We start from the raw sequence: 20,907 nt of genomic DNA, 5'->3' as shown, positions 1-20,907 counted from the left end.
AGATGCTATAGTTTATTTAGTTGTATGAGGAGGTTCCTTTAATAATTTTTATAGTGCACATCTCCTGTGGATGAATTCTCTCAGATTTTGTCTGGCTGAAGATATGTGTACTTACCCTTTCTTTTCTTTTCTTTTTTTTTTTTTGCGGGGCTCTCACCGTTGTGGCCTCTCCTGTTGCGGAGCACAGGCTCCAGACACGCAGGCTCAGTGGCCATGGCTCACGGGCCCAGCCGCTCCACGGCATGTGGGATCTTCCCGGACCGGGGCACGAACCCATGTCCCCTGCTTCGGCAGGCGGACTCTCAACCACTGCGCCACCAGGGAAGCCCTACCCTTTATTTTCAAAGGATGTTTATTTGTGTATAGAATTATAGGTTAACATTTTTTTCTTTCAGTACTTTAAAAATCTTGTACCATTGTTTTCTGTCCTCTGTTATTTCTTATGATGTAACAGCCATCATTTTCATTCTCTATATAACTTACCTTTATTTGTCTGCTCTTAAGATTATTTTTCTTTAATGACCACTCAGCAGTTTGCTAATGACATGTTTAGGTATAGTTTTCTTTATATTTAAGATTCTTGGGGTTTGATGAATTGCTTAGATCTGTGATTTGAAGTCTTTCATCAGGTTTTGGAAATTTCTTGACTAAAATCTCTTCAAAATTTTTTTCTTCCCCGTTTCTGGGACTCTAAATGTTTATATTTACAACTCGTTGGATGTAATTTGGCTGTCTGCTTATGCAAAACTTGCCTATACAGGCAAGGCTACATGAACTGCATAGAGTGTAATGGCTCTAGGGGAGTGAGCCACTGTATCTAAGGTGGGCTCCTGTCCCCACATCACAGTCACTCTTTCTCAGTGCCTAGGTTTATTCCCTTCATTGTACTCACCACTATCAAAATATTTGGTTTATGGATCAGTTTACTTGTTTCTTATCTGTCTGACCCACTAGGATTTAAACTGTATGAAGGGAGGAGCTTTATGTCTTGATTATGGTCTGTTCTCAGCTCCTAGAACCCTATCCAGCTTGGTAATCACCTGCTGATTATTTGTTGAATGAATAAAGATAAGTAGGAAGGCAAGGATAGGTAACAGGTAAGTATTCAAAAAAAACCCTTTAATTGCAATACTGGAAAAATGAATTGTAAAAGTAGATTTACTTTTACAAAGGAAAGTGAAATAAATTCAAAATAGTTCAGTGAAAAATGTTTTGTACTATTTAGGCTTAATCAATTGTAATAGAATCATAGAATTTCACTGCTGGCTTTTGACAGCTTTAGACACTTCATATTAGTGGAATCATGTAGTATTTGTCCTTTTGTGACTGGCTTATTTCATTTAACATAATGTCATTAAGGTTCATCCATATTGTAGTATATAACAGAATTTCCTTCTTTTCTAAGACTGAGTAATATTCCATTGTATGTGCATAGCACATTTTCTTTATTCATTCTTGATGAATAAAGAAAGATCTAATGCACATCTAATGTCCATAAGTTGATGGACATTTAGGTAACTTCCACCTCTTGGCTAGTGTGTTTTACAGACGTTTTTTAAAGTTTAATGTAATCCCATTTGTCTATCTTTGCCATTGTTGCTATCACATCCAAGAAATTATTGCCAAATCCAATGTCATGAAACTTTCCCCACATAGTTTTAAGACTAGGTGTCTTAAAGTTTTGTCTTACATTAAGATCTTTGATACATTTTGAGTCGATTTCTCTAAATGGGGTTAGGTAAGAGTCTAGCTTCATTCTTTTGCATGTAGATATCCATTTTTCCCAACATTATTTGTTGAAGAGACTGTCCTTCCCCAATGGAATGATAATGATGTAGTCTTGGCACTGTTGTAAAAAATCATTTGACCATGTACACAGGGGTTTATTTCTGGGTTCTTTATTCTGTTCCTTTGGTTTGTATATCTGTCTTTATGCTTGTACTATGCTGTCTTGGTTACTGTTGCTTTGAAGTTGTTTCAAAGTTGAGAAGTGTGAGACTGGTAACTCTATTCTTTTTATTAGAAGATATTTTTCCTCCTCAGGGTTCCTTCAGATGCCATGTCAACTCCAGGATGGGTTTTTCTGTTTCTACCAAAAATGCCCTTGGTATTTTGATAGGGATTGCATTGAATCTGTAGACCACTTTGGGTAGTATTGACAACTTAAAAATATTAGGTCTTCCCCTCCATGAACCCAAGATGTCTTGTCATTTATTGGTGTCTTCTTTAATTTCAATCAGCAATGTTATGTAGTTTTCAGTGTACAAGTCCTTTGCCTCCTTAGATGAAATTATTTCTAAGTATTTTATTTTTTCTGATTCTATTGTAAATGGAACTTTTCCTTTAATTTCTTTTACAGATTGTTCATTGTTAATGTATAGAAACACAATGAATTTTCATGACTCTATATCCCGAAACTTTGATGAATTTTTTTATTAATGATAACACTGCGTGTGTGTGTGTAGAATCTTTAGAGTTCTCTACTTATAAGATAATGTTTCTGTAAATTATACTTTTCTTCTACAAATCCATAATTTGCAATTTAGATGCCTTTTATTTCTTTTCAGGTAAGCTATGGGCTCTTCTTTTATGGCCTTTATTATGGTGAGGTAGTTTCCCTCTGTTGCTAGTTTGTTGAATGTTTTTCATTATGACGGTGTTAAATTCTGTCAAATGTTTTTTTCGAATCAGTTGAGATAATCATGTGGTTTTTTTTCTTAATTCTGTTACTGTTGTGTATTATATTAATTGATTTTAATGTGTAGAACCATCTTGCATTCCAAGCGTAAATCCTACTTGGTCATGATGTATAGTACTTTTAATTTGCTGTTGAATTCTGTTTGCTAATATTTTGTTGAAGATTTTTCATTAGAATTCATCAGAGATGTTATTGGTCTGTACTTTTCTTTTTGTGTCTTTGTCTGGTGTTAGTACAAGAATAGTGATGCTGACCTCACAGAATGAGTTTGGAAGTGTTTCTTCCTCTTTGATTTTCGGAAGAGTTAGGGGAGGATTGTTGTTAATTCTTCTTTTGGTAGAAATCATCAGTGAAGCTGTCTGGTCCTGGGCTCTTCTGTGTTAGGTTTTTATTACTAATGTGGTCTCCTTACTAGTTAATTGTTCAGATTTTTATTTCTTCATGCTTCAGTCTTATTAAGTTGCATGTTTCTATGAAGTTATCCACTTATTCTAGGTTATCCAATTTGTTGGCATATAATTGTTCTTATTAGTCTGTTATCCTTTTTATTTTTGTGACATCAGTTTTAATGTCCCCCTTTCATTTACAATTTTAGTTATATGAGTCTTCTCTCTTTTTCTCTGAGTTAGTCTAGCTCAGGGTTTATCAATTTTGTTGAAATTTTTGAAGAATCAATTCTTGGTTTTGTTGATTTTTTTCTACTGTTTTTCTGTTTTCTATTATGTTTATTCCTGACATAATCATTATTATTTCCTTCCTTTTGCCAACTTTAGGTTTAGGTTGTCCTTTTTCTAGTTCCTTGAGATGTAAAGTTAGGTTGTTGATTTAAGATCTTTCTTTTTTTTAATGTGTTTATTTGGTATCAACTTCCTCCTTAGTATGACTTTCACTGTGTCTCATAAGTTTTAGTATGTTGTGTTTTTGTTTTCTTTTTTTCCAGATATTTTAAAATTCCCTTGTGATTTCTTCTTTGATCCATTGGTTTAAGAATGAGTTAATTTCAACATATTTGTGCATTTTCCTGTTTTCCTTCTCATATTTATTTCTAGTGTCATTCCATTGTTGTCAGGTAAGATACTTTGTATGTATGATTTCAATCTGTGCAAATTTGTTAAGATTTTTTTAATGATAAAATATGCAGCCTATCTTGAGGAATGTTCTATGGCATTTGATAAGAATGTGTATTCTGCTGTTGTGTTGGAGCTTTACTTTTTATGTCTATTAGGTGCAGTTGGTCTGTAGTGTTTCCACATCCTCTGGCACCTTATTGATCTATCTCATTGTTATATCTATAACTGAAAGGGGGTATTGACTTCTGTTAATGTGTTGCTATCTGTTTTTTCCTTCAGTACTGTCATTTTTTGCTACATGTGTTTGGGAGCTCTAATGTTAGGAGCATATATATATATATATATATTTTTTTTTTTTTTTAATATTTATTTGGTTGCTTTGGGTCTTAGTTGCAGCACGCAGGATCTTTCATTGCGGCACACAGGCTGTTTGTTGTGGTATGTGGGCTTCTGTCTAGTTGTGGCATGCGGTCTCCAGAGCACATGGGCTCAGTAGTTGTGGCGTGTGGGCTCTCTAGTTGTGGCACGCGGGCTCTAGAGCACATGGGCTTAGTTGCCCCACAGCATGTGGGATCTTAGTTCCCTGACCAGGGATCAAACTTCCTTCCCCTGCCTTGGAAGGTGGATTCTTAACCACTAGACCACCAGGGAAGTACCAGGAGCATATATAATTGTTATATTATCCTGGTGAATTGGCCTTTTTATCATTACATAATGACCTTCTTTGTCTCTTGAGACAGTATTTGTCTTAAAGTCTCTTTTGTCTGATAAGTCGCCACTCCTGCTCTTTTTAGGTTCCCACGTGCATAAAATGTCCTCTTCTATCTTTTCACTTTTAGCTTGTGTGTGTCGATCTAAGTTGAGTTTCTTATAGATAGCATATAGTTTGGACCTTCTGTTTTTATCCATTGAGCCAATCTATGTTTTTTAATTGGAGCATTTAATTCGTTTTCATTTAAAGTAATTATTGATAAGGAAAGACTTACTATTTTCATTTTATTAATTGTTTTCTGTCTTGCAACCATTTTTATCCCTCTTCTCTTGTTGCATTCTTTTATTTTCATTTAAAAAAATATTTATTTATTTTTGGTTGTGTTGGGTCTTTGTTACTGTGCACACGTGTGGGCTTTTCTCTAGTTGCGTCGAGCAGGAACTACTCTTCATTGCAGTGCACGGGCTTCTCATTGTGGTGGCTTCTCTTATTGCGCAGCATGGGCTCTAGGCATGTGGGCTTCACTAGTTGTGGCACGTGGGCTCAATAGTTGTGGCTTGTAGGCTCTAGAGCACAGGCTCAGTAGCTGTGGCACACCGGCTTAGTTGCTCCACAGCATGTGGGAGCTTCCCAAACCAGGGTGAACCCGTGTCCCCTGCATTGGCAGGCAGATTCTTAACCACTGCGCCTCCAGGGAAGTCCCCATTTTTCTTTTGTAGTGACATATTTTGATTCCCTTCTCATTCACCTTTGTTTATATTCTATCAGATATTTTCTTTGTGGTTATCAATGCAAGTATTTTAAACATTTCAAAGTTACAGCAGTCTGATACCAAAACAAGACAAAGATGTCACATATAAAGAAAACTATAGGCCAGTATCATTGATGAACATAGATGCAAAAATCCTCAACAAATACTAGAAAACAGAATCCAACAGCACATTAAAAGGATCATACACCATGATCAAGTGGGGTTTATCCCAGGAATGCAATGATTCTTCAGTATATGCAGGTCAATCAATGTGATACACCGTATTAACAAATTGAAGGATAAAAGCCATATGATAATCTCAATAGATGAAAAAATAGTTTTTGACAGAATTCAGCCCCGATTTATGATAGAAACTCTCCAGAAAATGGGCATAGAAGGAATCTACTTCAACTTAATAAAAGCCGTATATGACAAACCCACAACCAACATCATTCTCAATGTTGAAAAACTGAAAGCATTTCCTCTAAGATCAGGAAAAAGACAGGGGTGCCCACCCTCACCACTGTAATTCAACATAGTTCTGGAAGTTTAACCACGGCAATTAGAGAAGAAAAATAAATAAAAGGAATCCAGATTGGAAAAGAAGAAGTAAAACTGTCAGTTTGCAGATGACATGATACGATACATAGAAAATCCTAAAGATGCCACCGGAAGACTACTAGACCTAATCAGTGAATTTGGTAAAGTAGTAGGGTACAAAACTAATGCACAGAAATCTCTTGCATTTCTATACACTAACAATGAAAAATCAGAAATTAAGGAAACACTCCCATTTATCATTGCAAGAAAAGGAATAAAATACCTAGGAATAAACCTACCTAAGGAGGCAAAAGACCTGTACGCAGAAAATTATAAGACACTGATGAAAGAAATTAAAGATGATACAAACAGATGGAGAGGTATATCACATTCTTGGATTGGAAGAATCAATATTGTGAAAATGACTATACTACCCAATGCGATCTACAGATACAGTGCAATCCCTATCAAATTACCAATGGCATTTTTCACAGAATTAGAACAAAAAATTTTACAATTTGTGTGGAAACACAAAAGACACCGAATAGCCAAGGCAATCTTGGGAAAGAAAACTGGAGACGGAGAAATCAGGCTCCCTGACTTCAAACTATACTAAAAAGCTACAGTAATCAAGACAGTATGGTATTGGCACAAAAACAGAAATATAGGTCAGTGGAACAGGATAGAAAGCCCAGAGATAAACCAATGCACATATGGTCTTTGATAAAGGAGGCAAGAATATACAGTGGAGAAAAAACAGCCTCTTCAATAAGTGGTGCTGGGAAGACTGGACAGCTATATGCAAAAGAATGAAATTAGAACACTTCCTAACACCACACACAAAAATAAACTCAGAATGGATTAAAGACCTAAATGTAAGGCCAGACACTATAAAACTCTCAGAGGAGAATGTAGGCAGAACACTCTATGACGTAAATCACAGCAAGATACTTTTTGACCCACCTCCTAGAGAAATGGAAATAAAAATGAACATATAGGACCTAATGAAATAGCTTTTGCACAGCAAAGGAAACCATTAAACAAGACAAAAAGACAGCCCTCAGAATGGGAGAAAATATTTGCAAATTAAGCAACAGACAAAGGATTAATCTCCAAAATATACAAGCAGCTCATGCAGCTCAGTATCAAAAAAACAAACAACCCAATCAAAAAATGGGTGGAAGACCTAAATAGATATTTCTCCAAAGAAGATATACAGATTGCCAACAAACACATGAAAGGATGCTCAATATCACTAATCATTAGAGAAATGAAAATGAAAACCACAATGAGGTATCACCTCACAGCGGTCAGAATGGCCACAATCAAAAATTCTAGAAACAATAAGTTCTGGAGAGAGTGCAGAGAAAAGGGAACCCTCCTGCACTGTTGGTGGGAATGTAAATTGATACAGCCTCTATGGAGAACAGTATGGGGGTTTCTTAAAAAAACTAAAAATAGAACTACCATATGACCCAGCAATCCCACTACTGGGCACATACCCTGAGAAAACCATAATTGAAAAAGATACATGTACCCCAGTGTTCACTGTAGCACTATTTACAGTAGCCAGGACTTGGAAGCAACCTAAATGTCCATTGATAGCTGAATGAATAAAGAGGATGTGGCACATATATACAGTGAAATATTACTCAGCCATAAAAAGGAATGAAATGGATTTATTTGTAATGAGGTGGATAGACCTAGAGTCTGTCATACAGAGTGAAGTAAGTCAGAAAGAGAAAAACAAATACCATATGCTGACACACATATGTGGAATCTAAAAAAATGGTATGATGAATCTAGTCGCATGGCAGGAATAAAGATGAAGACATAGAGAACCAACTTGAGGACATGGGGGAGAAAGGGAAGCTGGGATGAAGTGAGCGAGTATGTTTGACATATATACACTACCAAATGTAAAATGGATGGCTAGTGGGAGCTGCTGCATAGCACAGGGAGATCAGCTTGATGCTTTGTGAAGAATGGGGGGGGATAGGGAGGGTGGGAGGGAGGCTCAAGAGGGAGGGGGTATGAGGATATATGTATACGTAAAGCTGATTCACTTTGTTGTACAGCAAAAACTAACACAACATTGTAAAGCAATTATACTCCAATAAAAATACTAAAAAAATAAAGTTACAGCAATCTATGATAAACTGATATGTTAACTTCCATTGCATATAAAACTCCACTTCTTTACATCTCTTTACCCCTTGTAAAATTTATGCTATTGATGACACAAATTATTCCTTTTTATATTGTGTATCCATTAACATAGATTTAAAATAACTTTTTATGCTTTTGATTTTTAAAAAATTTTGTACCATAATTAAACATTTTATGTACATACATTACGATTCTATAGGATTCTATATTTGTTTATATATTTTTACCTGGGAGTTTTACATTTTTTAAAGCATTTTTAAAATTAATTTTTAATTTTTGACTGCATTGGGTTTTCGTTGCTGCACAGAATTTTCTCTGGTTGTGGTGAGCTGGTGCTACTCTTCTTTGCAGTGCGCAGGCTTCTCATTGTGGTGGCTTCTCTTGTTGCGGAACACAAGCTCTAGGCACACGGGCTTCAGTAGTTGTGGCATATGGGCTCAGCAGTTGTGGCTCGCGGGCTCTAGAGCACAGGCTCAGTAGTTGTGGCACACAAGCTTAGTTGCTCTACGGTATGTGGGATCTTCCCAGCCCAGGGCTCGAACCCGTGTCCCCTGCATTGGCAGGTGGATTTTTAACCACTGCGCCAACAGGGAAGTTCCGAGTTTTACATTTTTGTATGGTTTTGTGTTGCTGCTTATTGTTGTTCACTTCAATTTGAAGGATTTACTTCAGCATTTCTTGTAGGACAGGTCTAGTGTTGATGAACTCCCTCATCTTTTATTCAGCTGAGAAAGTCTTAATTTCTCCTTTATTTTCAAAGGACAGTTTTGCTGGATACAGTATTCTTCGTTGGCACTTTGCGTATATCATTTTATTTTTGTCTAGCCTTCAAAGTTTCTGCTGAGAGATCCATTGATGAACTAATAGGAGCTCCCTTATATGTGATGAATCACATTTCTTTTTTGTTTTCAAGATCCTTTATTTGCCTTTGATTTTCCACAACCTGATTATGATGTACTTCTGTGTAGATATCTTTAGATTTATCCTACTTGTAATTTTTTGTACTTCCTGAATTTGTATCTCCATTTCTCTTCTCCAGATTGGACATTTGGGACCATTATTTCTTCAAATAGGCTTGCTGCCCTTTTCTCTCTTAGTTTGCTTCTGGAACTCCCATATGCATATGTTGTTCTTCTTGATGAACCTTATTCCATAGGTCCCTTAAGCTGTCTTTACTTTTCTTCATTCTTTTTTCTTTTAGCTCTTCTATCTTAGTAATTTCGAGTGTCCTACCTTTGAGTTCACTGATTCTTTCTTCTGCTCAGTCAAGTCCGATGCTGAGTCCCTCTAGTTAATTTTTCAATTCAGTTATTGTATTCTTCAGCTCCAGAATTTCTGTTTGGTTCTTCTTTATAATTTCTGTCTCTCTCATTTTGATATTCTGCTCATGCATTGTTTTCTTGATTTCATTTAGTTGTCCATATGTGCTCTCTTTTCATTTATTGAGCATCCTTATGATTGTTATTTTGAATTCTTTGTCTGGTAATTCATATATTTCTGTTTTATCTCCCAGAGGTTTAATGTGCTCCTTTGATTGGACCATGTTTCTCTGTTTCTTTGTATGCCTTGTTACCTTCTGTGGGATTTAGGCATTTAAAGAAATCAGCCACTTCTCCCAGTCTTTGCGATCTGGTTTTGTATATGAAGGACTTTCAGCTGTCTTCTGACTAGAAAGGCTGGTGATCTCTCAAGCCTTGTCTGGGAATGCATCCTCCCTGGGCTTTTGTGTGTAATCTAATTGAAGAGGTTTGCCAGTTTCTACCCAGGATCTCCCCTTAGGGTCTGCTGTACTGCAGACTCTGCTGACAGGCCAAACCTATTGATGGCTTTTGTTCTCAGTAGTCCCCAACCTCGTGTCCCCTTCTTGTCAGTGCTTAAATTCAGGCAAGACAGAAACCAGTCTCTTGGGCATTCCTTCCAAAAATCAGAGCATTGGACGTATGTTCCACTTTTCCTTTCCTTATATGAGCTTTGGAGCATCTACCCACTGGAGCTCTGAAGAATCTGTGGTTCTAAACTTTAACCCCAGTGCTCTTTTCATTCTTCTGAGAATGTGAATTCTCAAGCTGTCTACTTTAGTAAAACATTTTATTTGAGTGTATACAAACGTGGAATCTCACCATTTACCTTTTTCCATATTATTATGGAAAAGTAATATTCCATATTACTTTTCCATATTACTATCAGGTCTGACCCAGGTCTGAGGTGATGGCAGTTTTATCTTGATCTTTGTAAACTCTTCTTGGCCCACTTGAGATCATATGCCTAAAGGATGATTGAAGAGAAGTGATAACTTTAGAGTTGAATCCATGGTTCTGGGACTTGTGGAGATAGGATTAGCTCTAACACTATAATCAAAAGTCAGAACTGGGGCTTCCCTGGTGGCGCAGTGGTTGAGAGTCCGCCTGCTGATGCAGGGGACACGGGTTTGTGCCCCGGTCTGGGAAGTTCCCACATGCCATGGAGCGGCTGTGCCCGTGAGCCATGGCTGCTGAGCCTGTGCATCCGGAGCCTGTGCTCCGCAATGGGAGAGGCCACAGCAGTGAGAGGCCAGCGTACCGCAAGAAAAAAAAAAAGTCAGAACTGACCATATAGGAACCCTAAATCTGAAATGGGACCCATAACAATGACTTCATCATCTAAATGATCTAGCACTAAACTATGTCAAACATTTTTGCATGGACCTAGGATCTTGGCAGAACTGTAATATTAACTAAGTTTGCCCATTCTATGTATCTCTTACCCAAATCTCTTTAACCACCCACCCCACTAACCTAATATTCTCCAAGCTAGAGAAAAACTTTTGAAAACACATCTCCATTGAGATCATATAGAGGAAGTTAATATAAGCCTCAGAGACAGAGTATTTTCACTTTAAGAAGAGGCTGGAAAGATTATTTGTGGTGGTGATGGTGGTGGTGGTGGTAAACTCCCCCTGAAGTCATTGTTCCCCAGAATCCCTTTAAGCTTCATTGCCAAAGTTAAGTCTCTGGCAGGTTGAGGGTGGAACTCTGGGGGTTTGCTTCTGTGAGGCTGCAGAATCCTAGATAAGTCACCTCCTCAATCGTGTTTTAACTTCCTGTCCTTAAATGGAAATGAAAATGGTATTACATACTGATAAAATGCAACATGCTTATTACAATGCTATTTAATATACATTAACAGTACTTTTGTCTGTGGGCAATAGCAGAAGGATGGGTAAAAGTACTTAGATGGAAGTTGGTGATGGAATAGGGCAGTTGGTCTACCTCATGCATCACCTTGCCCAGGGGCACTCTTAGTTCAGGTAAACTAAGGGAGCAATAAGCTGGAGAGGCCAACAGCAGAGGAGCCCTCACTCCCTTTCCTCAAACGTAGGGAAGATTGGAAGGGAGGCTCCCAGTTATGGGAAGAGCCCTTCTATTTAACCCTCATGGGCATGAGAGTTGGTATTATTTACTTCTCTTTTTTCTATTCATTTGTTGCTATGTAAATGTTTCTATCAGTATATTTAAACTTTTCATGAAAAAATAAAACTTTAAGTGACCAGGGTGACTTTTAGGCATAAATATTATTCGAAAGAATGACAAATGCAAGATTTTGGCATTCTTTTCTGTGTCTAATTCTAGGGGCCTCAGAAGCCATAGCAAAAAACGTTACTGAGTACCTACTATTTACTTCACAACAGTCCAAATAACCCCTCTCAGCCCCCATCATGAATTAAGTTCTGTTATGAGCTCATCTTAGACGTAGGGGGACTAAGGCACAGAGATGTTAAAAAACTTTTCAATATTACAGAACTGGTGAGGACAGAGCCACTTTTTGCGGCCCAGCAGCCAGGCGACATGCTCCCTTTGCTGTTGCCCACGTAGCACATCTACTCAGCATTCTTTGGGGTCTCCATTCCTCATTCCTACTGCTGCCAGTCTGGGGTAGCTTGTTAGGACTTCCTTCTGTGGACAACTACAGTCACTCCACTCCACAGTTCTGTCCCTGTCAACACTTACCAGCCCTATATTCCATTTATTCTAATCTGTGTGTCTGTCATTGTCTATTTCTTGCTTACTTATGAGTGAATAGAAATGGTTTCATTTGTTCTCCTAATGTCACCTTCAGTCTTTTCTTCTCTCAGGGAGTTAGTATAATTTCTGTTGTAACAGATGCCTATTTTCAGGAGTACCCTTGTCTTGGACAATCTCTTATCAGCTCTTTGCCTATTTGACCACTTGAGTCAGCCTGTAGTCACCATCAGGTTCCAGGGAACCTTAAAAAATTATTCCTCCTGTTGCAGTATTTAATCTCGTGTGAAAATTTAACATGTAAAGTCCAAGTAACTATAATAACTCAAAACCATAATTTTCTACATATAGAGTACATGATACAATATATAGAAAACCTTAAAGTCTCCACACAAGAACTACTGGATCTGATAAGTGAATTCAGCAAGGTAGCAGGATACAAGATTAACATACAGAAACCTGTTGCATTTCTTTTACAACAAAATATCAGAAAGAGAAAGTAAAAAAATAATTCTGTTTAAAATTGCATCAAAAAAGATAAAATACATAGAATAAACCTAATCAAGGAGGTGAAAGACCTATACACTCTAAACTATGAAACATTAATAAAGGAAATCAAAGATGATTCAAGGAAATGGAAAGATATCCCATGCTCTTGGATTGGAAGAACTAATATTGTTAAAATGACCATACTGCACAAAGCAATCTACAGATTTAGTGCAATCCTTATCAAATTATCTATGACATTTTTCACAGAACTAGAACAAATAAAATCCTAAAATTTATATGGAGGGGGCTTCCCTGGTGGTGTAGTGGTTGAGAATCTGCCTGCCAATGCAGGGAACATGGGTTCGAGCCCTGGTCTGGGAAGATCCCACATGCCGCAGAGCAACTAAGCCCGTGTGCCACAGCTACTGAGCCTGCACGTCTGGAGCCTGTGCTCTACAACAAGAGAAGGCCATGATAGTGAGAGGCCTGCGCACCGTGATGAAGAGTGGCCCCTGCTCGCCGCAACTAGAGAAAGCCCTTGCACAGAAACGAAGACCCAACACAGCCAAAAATAAATTTATATTTAAAAAATTATATGGAGCCACAAAAGACCCAGAATTGCCAAAGCAATTCTGAAGAGAAAGAACAATGCTGGTGGCATAACCCTCCCAGACTTCAGACTATACTACAAAGCTACAGTAATCAAAACAATGTGGTATTGTCACAAAAACAGACATATGGATCAATGGAATCGAACAGAGAGCTCAGAAATAAACCCACACACCTTGGTCAATTAATCTTCAACAAAGGAGGCAAGAATATACAATGGAGAAAAGACAGTCTCTTCGGCAAGTGGTGTTGGGAAAGCTGGACACATGTAAATCAATGAAGTTAGAACACACCCTCACACCATACACAAAAATAAACTCAAAATGGTTTAAAGGCTTAAGTGTAAGACATAACACCACAAAACATTCTCTGACATGAATCAAACCAATGTTTTCTTTGGTCAGTCTCTCAAAGCAAAAGAAGTAAAAGCAAAAATAAACAAAGAGGACCTAATCAAACTTATAAGAAATGTTTTTAGTACCTGTTTTATTCAGGGTTGGCATTTTAGACATGTGCTAGGAAGTACCCCTTTATGACACCCAAATGGGGCCCCTTACCATGTAACTTGTTGGGCATTTTGGAAATAAAAATTGGGCTTTTTTTCACAAGAGGGGCTGAAGTTTAAAAGGAATGTTGTACTATGTTAAATGTGGTTTTGAATGTCTAGCCCCAAAGATATTGACATCAAGAATTTTTTCCATTAAAATATAATTTATTTACTTTTTACCATGAGGGGGTTTCTGTATATATTTAAATTTTTCTGTATATTATGATGTTTTGATATCTTAAAAACCCTTCCCGATTGGGCAGAAACTGCCTCTTCTAGGGTTAGCCAATTCTTAGAGATGGCAAGGAGCCCAGCCTGGAGCAAGCCTTTGAACATACAGACTATTCAATCCAAAGTCATATCTCCTCTATACAGCCCTTACACCCCAGCAGGCAATACTCTTCTGTTTTAATCATCCCAGGGCCTGGTACCAGGCCACTGGAGACCACCTGTATAGCTGAAAGCCCACAGGAATTATTCAAGCTAGCCAAACTAGCCAACCAGAGCTGTTTACCCTTCCCTGCTCTGCCTTTCCTTCAGAGACCCCAATTCAGATCATGGCCTAAGCACCCCCTCCCTTGCCCTGTCTTCTGCCTCCTGACCACCCTTATGTCTTTCCCATGTAGTTGGGCAAAGCGTGCCATACCTCCTGTCTTTAGGACCTGTGAATAAATCAATTTTGTTTTCCTGAGCCTCTCCTCTTGTGGCTGCACCTGACTGACCATCACATAAACAAATACAAAAAGGCTGAGTAATATTCCATATGTATATACTATGTTTGGTTTACCCATTTATCCCACCATGTGCACTTGGCTTGCTTCCTCCTTTTGGCTGTTGTGAATGATGCTGCTGTGAACATGTGTGCACAAATGTATGTTTGAGTCCCTGATTTTAATTCTTTTGGGTATATAACCAGAAGTGGAATTGCTGGGTTATAGGGTAGTTCTATTTTTTGTTTTTTTGAGGAACCACCATACTGTTTTCCATATTGCCTGCATTATTTTACATTCCCACCAGCAGTGTACAAGGTTTTCATTTTCTCCATGTCATTGCCAACACTTGTTTTTTTTCTGTTTTTTTTTAATAGTAACCGTCATAATGGATGTGAAGTGGTTTTGATTTGCATTCCCCTAATGACTAATAATGTTAAATGTCGTTTCATGTACTTATTGGTCATTTGTATGTCTCTTTAGAGAAATGTCTAAGTCCTTTACCCATTTTTAAATCAGGTTGTTTTGCTTATCTGTTGTTGAGTTGTGGGAGTTCTTTTTATTTTTTGGATATTAACCACTTATCAGACATATGATTTACCGATGTTTTCTCCCATAATGTGGGTTGCCTTTCCACTGTGTTAACTGTGTCCTTTGATGCACAGAAGTTTTTAATTTTGATGTAGTCCAGTTTATTTACTTTTTTCTTTTATTGCCTGTGCTTTTGGTGTCATATACGAGAAATCATTTCCAAACCCAGTGTCATGAAGCTTTTCTCCTATGTTTTCTTCTAAGAGTTTTGTAGTTTCAAATCTTACCTTTAGGCTTCTGATCCATTTTGAGTTAATTTTTGTATATTGTGTAAGGATTCAACTTCAGTTTTTTGCTTGTGGGTATCCAGTTTACATAACACCATTTGTTGAAAATACTTTTTCCCCATTGAATGGTCCTGGCATCCTTATTGAAGATCATTTGTCTGGGCTTAATCTGTAATCTTTGAACTGTAAACCTTGAGTCTCCTGTGGCCAGTCTCTTTCCTGGGTACCACTGTCAGAGCCACTTTCCTAAAGGCTCTTTTTACTTTAGCATGGTGCTGCTTAAATGAGAATTTACTTAAAACAGTTTATTTCCCCCAAGTTTTGTGTGTGTGTGTGTGTGTGTGTGTGTGTGTTTGTGTTTTCCAAACTCTTCTCTTAAAACCTTTATTATACTATTGCACTTAATACTCATTTGACACTTCCCACTTCAAGCTTTTAAGGCTTTACATCTGTAGGTCCTTTTTATTTAATGAGATTAAAAACCCTTGAAGCCTAAAGTCTAATAAATACCATGAAACAACCAGAAAAATCTCTTGCAAAAAGCAGGTCCTCAACTGATTGACTTAACACAGGCTTTGTATAACATTACCAAGGTTATGCAGCACAGCGTTTGGAGACAGAACACTTGCTGTGTTCTTCAATTAAGTTGAAGAAAGATGCTACTTACTGTTCAGAGTAGTTAGCAAAGCTCAGCCTAAAATGAAGAATAGTCCTTTTATGAAATTTAAGCACTAGATACATAGTACTTAGAATTGTATTGCGGTGTTTTCCAAAATGCCAACAGCTCTTTCAAGCTAACGTGGCTTGGTTGCGCTGACAGATGTCAGAGTAGTTGGCTCCAGTTCATTGTCATTATTTTCATTTTCTTGGAGGTCCGGACAACATGGCTCAGGCTGCAGACTGCTGGTTACATAATTGAACAACAGACTGTGAGCTTACAGGTGCCACTCATAGTTCCAGAAATAGAGTGCAGAAGTCCATTTGTGAATGATTAGTTAGCAAAACTGGTGGAAGCTCGAAATAATTGCAGATGCGAACACCCTTGTTTCCATAGAAACACTCTGTGTTTACATGCAAAGGTTCAGGAGTCTTGTTCATGTTCCCCTGGGGCAGAAATATTCTGAAATTGGTGTTCTTCTCCCCTTTATCAGTTGCTGAGTGCTGGGGAAAGAGAGACGCCTCCTTTTCACTGGCACGGATCCCTGACTCAGAGGTGGCTGTCTCAGGAATCTCATTACTGGTCTCCCAAGTTCCATTTCTGCCAAGGAAAGCGAAAATGATTTTCTTTAAGGTTAAATGAGCAAATTTTACCTCTGATGCACGATGTTAGATATTACAGTTTCTTGTTATATGAATTTTACTCCCTTATAGTTGGAACGGTAATTTCTTGACTTACTAAAGTGTTATTTTTTTTTTTTTAAAGAAGATGTTGGGGGTAGGAGTTTATTAATTAATTTATTTTATTTTTGCTGTGTTGCGTCTTCGTTTCTGTGCGAGGGCTTTCTCTAGTTGTGGCAAGCGAGGGCCACTCTTCATCGTGGTGGGCGGGCCTCTCACTATCGCGGCCTCTCTTGTTGCGGAGCACAGGCTCCAGACGCACAGGCTCAGTAGTTGTGGCTCACGGGCCTAGTTGCTCCGCGGCATATGGGATCCTCCCAGACCAGGGCTTGAACCCGTGTCCCCTGCATTAGCAGGCAGATTCTCAACCACTGCGCCACCAGGGAAGCCCATAAAGTATTATTATTTTATGAGTTGTATGATTTGAAGTCTGTGAGATGTGTGTGTGTGTTTCTTAGGTAATAATGACACCAATAATCAGTATTTCTTAATCTCCTTTGGTGTATGTACTCTCCAGATCTTTGCTTTGAGTTGCAACCAGGTAATGGATAAATAACTTGAATTGTCCCTGATATTACTCATTACTTGGGTTCGATTTCTTAGCATAACTTTGACATTAAATTTCTTATGTCGTGTCTTATATTTTATCATTTTATGTTTTCTCTGCCATATAATCAGCTAAACAAATGTTATAGAGTATCTTTATGGTCATCTATCACTGGCAACTTGCAGTGTATAAATATCCTGTTTTTTAAGAATTTATTAAATATGAGTAAGAATCTTTAATCCTTTGAGAATTGTAACTACCTGGCAAGTCCCAAAGAAAAATACACCCCTTTCCCACATGCCGTTGAGCTGTTAGTGTGTGACTCAGAGGAAGTTTAGTAGCACTTTCCTCAGTCTCTCTGGCACAGTGTATTAACACACATTTGTTTTCTCCACAGTAAAACCCACCGTAATTGATGTTGACATCTATGTTAACAGCATTGGTCCTGTGTCATCAATAAACATGGTAAGAAGCTATTTTCTTTTCTGATCTCACAGTCTTTGCATCAGTTCTTGCCTACATTCTCGTTGTGGGTTTCTGCTCGAGATTTATCATGCAAGTTTAAACTCACAATTGACTTCTTAAATATGTAGTATTTATTGGAAGTTTAAACACTGAAAATGGTAAAACTCAAGGAGTAGAGATTGTGACACCAGCAGTGAGATATTGCTCTAATGATTAAAAAGTATCTCATCCCCATCTTGTCCACAAGTGTGTTTACTGTGTGTAGATTTCCAGATCATGTTATTTTCAGTTGTGCAGTCAATGGCTATGTCTGACCTCATTTATACTAGGGATGAATATAAATGACAGCCTTTTTACTTTAGTTCATTTTTCAAGATCCAAAAGACCTGCCTTTCAACATTTCTCAGGAAAGGATCTGAGATTACCTAGTTGATACTTCTGTCTCCCTGAGGGTAAATATCCTGCCTTTTTTTTAAAACAGGGGAGAAAGTATGGGATCAAGTATATGTGTGATTTTTCCTAATAGAGGAAGGTATTTTCACAGACTTACAAGCAAAGTGAGCTCCAGTAGTAACTATTTCTAGTGTAGAAGAAGGCCTTCCCTGTACAAAGTGCTTAGCTCTTAGGAAAGTGCTGGTATGTTGGCATCCACCAGTGTCAGGGTCTTCTCACAGGCGCCTCAGGCTGGGGTGGGCCTCCCTGAGCAGAATGTGGAGGATTTCAGGAGCAGGCACTTGCTTTGTGGGCCCAGTGACACAGGAACCCCTAATGCTGGGGCCTTCTTTGTGCTTCCCCGCTGCAAAACGGCTCCTGGATTTGGGGGATGCTTGAGGCTGAGGGGGGTTTGCAAAATGCCAACTTAAGAAGCCTTCCTTTCATTGCAAAGTTCTGTGGATGGAAATAATTCTTCCAAAATTAATAGCAAAATCTTTTCTTTTCATTGCCAGATATTAAAAGTGTTCATCTTTTCCTTGATGGTATAAAGGTTCCATGTGGGGCTAAAATTTATGGGTCACTCACTTTAAAAAAAATCCCCTATGTCATCCATACACTGGAGATGGGCCACTAGCAAAGAGGTGAAATGAATAAAAGAGGATTCACCCCACACAACCTCTGGGCTGCAGATTGTGAAATGTAGACCGTGACTGTAATACTTCCTTTTCCTGATAAATAATTATTCAGTTCACCACACTGAGTAGTCATTTCTCAGTTTGTTTCTTATTTTGGAGTTTTATTTTCTTACACTAGTTCCACCACACTTTATTCAGACACTGATTTATGTCTAACAATAAAACAGAAGTGCCTCCGTAGATACACAGTCACAAAATTGTTTTAGGAACAGTTGCTTGTATCTGCATATCTAGGGATTATCATGAACTCCTGTAACCTTGAGATCTCCTTTGTGCCCAGGATTAAGTTTTGCTGTTGGAATTGATATACTTTTCTGCATGAAAATCATAGGCTGTAGAGGAGGCTAAAAGTAAGTAACAGTCCCCACAGTGTGATAAGGACTCTGCTAATGGCTGGCACCCCCTCAGAAAAGCCCACTGCAGTTGGGATAGATTTATCTGATGACATCTTCTCAGTCTGGGATGAGGCCGATAGGCAGGGGTCTGCCAGGTGGGACAGGTAGGAAGGTCCTCAGTAAAAGGCAGGACGGCAGGTATGTGACACGACTGGGGACTGAGGGATTGATGTGCTGTTTGAAGGCCATGTGGGTGTGTGGGCTGTGGACCTGCAGAGACTGAGGCTCTGAGGCCATGTGTGGTGAAGAGTCAGCTTCACCCTCAGCTCTGCCCCAGACAGACCCTGCTCTGGGGAGTGTGCAGACCCTTCCATCTGAGTATGTGCACGTCTGACTTCACGAGAGATTAGTTCAAATCCAGATTCATAAATAAACCATCATCGTGCCCAGAGAGCCAGAGCAAAGGTAGATTCATGTTCCCGGAGGAGGGAATGTGCAGCACTCCTGAGAGAGGTTTCAGAGGCCTCAGGGTGTCAGGGGCTTCCGAGTTGCTTTTTTTTTAATTTAAATTTTTATTTGTAAAAACATTTTTTTTAGGTTCACAGGAAGGTACAGAGATTCCTCATATACTCCATGCCCCGACTCATGCATGGCCTCCCCCACTATGAACACCGCCTCCAGTGGGGGACATTTGTTATAGTCAGTGAACCCATGTTGACATGTCATCGTCACCCAAAGTCCACAGTTTGCACTAGGATTCACTCTTGGTGTTGTACATCTGTGGATTTGGACAAATATGTAACGACGTGTTTCAACCATTACAGAATCATACAGAGTAGTTCCACTGCCCTAAAAATTCTCTCTGCGTCTGCTTCCTAAAGGAAGAGTAGTTCCAGCCTTTGTGTTCCTAGCACTTTGCTTGGAAGTCAGAATGATAAAGGGCTTCTTCTCCCATTGCTGAGTACATCACACATACCCACTATTTCTATGAAACTAAATGACACAGTTTCAAAAGAATTGTAAAGTAGTCTAAAGTGGACCGCGTGAAAAAGAAAAGCAGTTCAAAAGTAGAGAACTGAGTGTTTAAGAGGGAATTGGGGATTGAGTCAGCAATAATAATAAAAAAATATGAGAGGGACTAAAACAATCAAATTAAAAATCATATTATGGGAGAAAGGCACAATTTAGAGATGTGTACATGATTTAAGGATGTAAATTTTTATTGCGGTTTTGATGATAAGCTAAAGCCTGATAAAGTTATGGCTTTTCCCCCCTAAATATTCATTTAACAATCAAGGAGAGAGAAAACCACAATTTCCTCCTCCCCCTCGTCTCCTCCCTCCCACTTTTCTGCTTCTTTTATTGAGATTATTCATACTGAAGTTTCAGTTTCAGACATTCTCCCTGCAAAATAAAATGAAGTTGCATTTCGATCTCTTGTTTAACAGATTGATTTTCATTGTCTTGTCTCTCTTGGAGTTGTTTATGCTTTTTCTAGTTATAGAGGAGATTAGAAATGGTTCAGATGGGTTGAAGAGAATCTTTTTCTACAAAGCCTCAATCACATACTCTGGCTTTGTCATTATAACATATCTAAATGTGCACAGTTCCTCACAGAAATTACCCATCATTTGTTTCAGGCCTTGTATGGAAGCTGCATACAAGGGAGCTTGAGAGTTTATTTTTGAGAATATTCACTGTAAGAAACCTTTTACTAATGGAACAAAGAAAACTAATGCTTTGATACCTATTCTCTGCTATCAGTCTGTCTCATTTAATCTTCATGAGATCATGGTAGAGAAGATACTGCCTTTCCCACTTATTTGTGAGGAGTGAGCTGGAGCTGATGGGGATGGAGACCCCAGAGCAGTGATTCTGACTCTAGCCCACTGCGTTTCTGTGGTCATCAGGAACGTGCAGCAGCAGCACCTAGAGAGCTATAGTTCTGACTTGGAACTTGAGATGAAAAGGGCTCAAGGGT

At 38.5% G+C, this 20,907-nt stretch overlaps 1 protein-coding gene across 1 annotated transcript in view; it reads left to right on the top strand.

Moving 5' to 3' along the window:
- GABRG3 (gamma-aminobutyric acid type A receptor subunit gamma3) overlaps positions 1-20,907 on the top strand; it is a 469,101-nt gene that overhangs the window by 61,722 nt on the left and 386,472 nt on the right. The window contains 1 exon segment of the mRNA XM_049705846.1: positions 17,394-17,461. Within this exon segment, the coding sequence (XP_049561803.1) occupies positions 17,394-17,461 (68 nt within the window).

The sequence above is a fragment of the Orcinus orca genome, chromosome 2 (assembly GCF_937001465.1).
Source record: "Orcinus orca chromosome 2, mOrcOrc1.1, whole genome shotgun sequence".
NCBI lineage: Eukaryota > Metazoa > Chordata > Mammalia > Artiodactyla > Delphinidae > Orcinus > Orcinus orca.
This window is presented reverse-complemented; position numbering and strand designations above follow the sequence as displayed.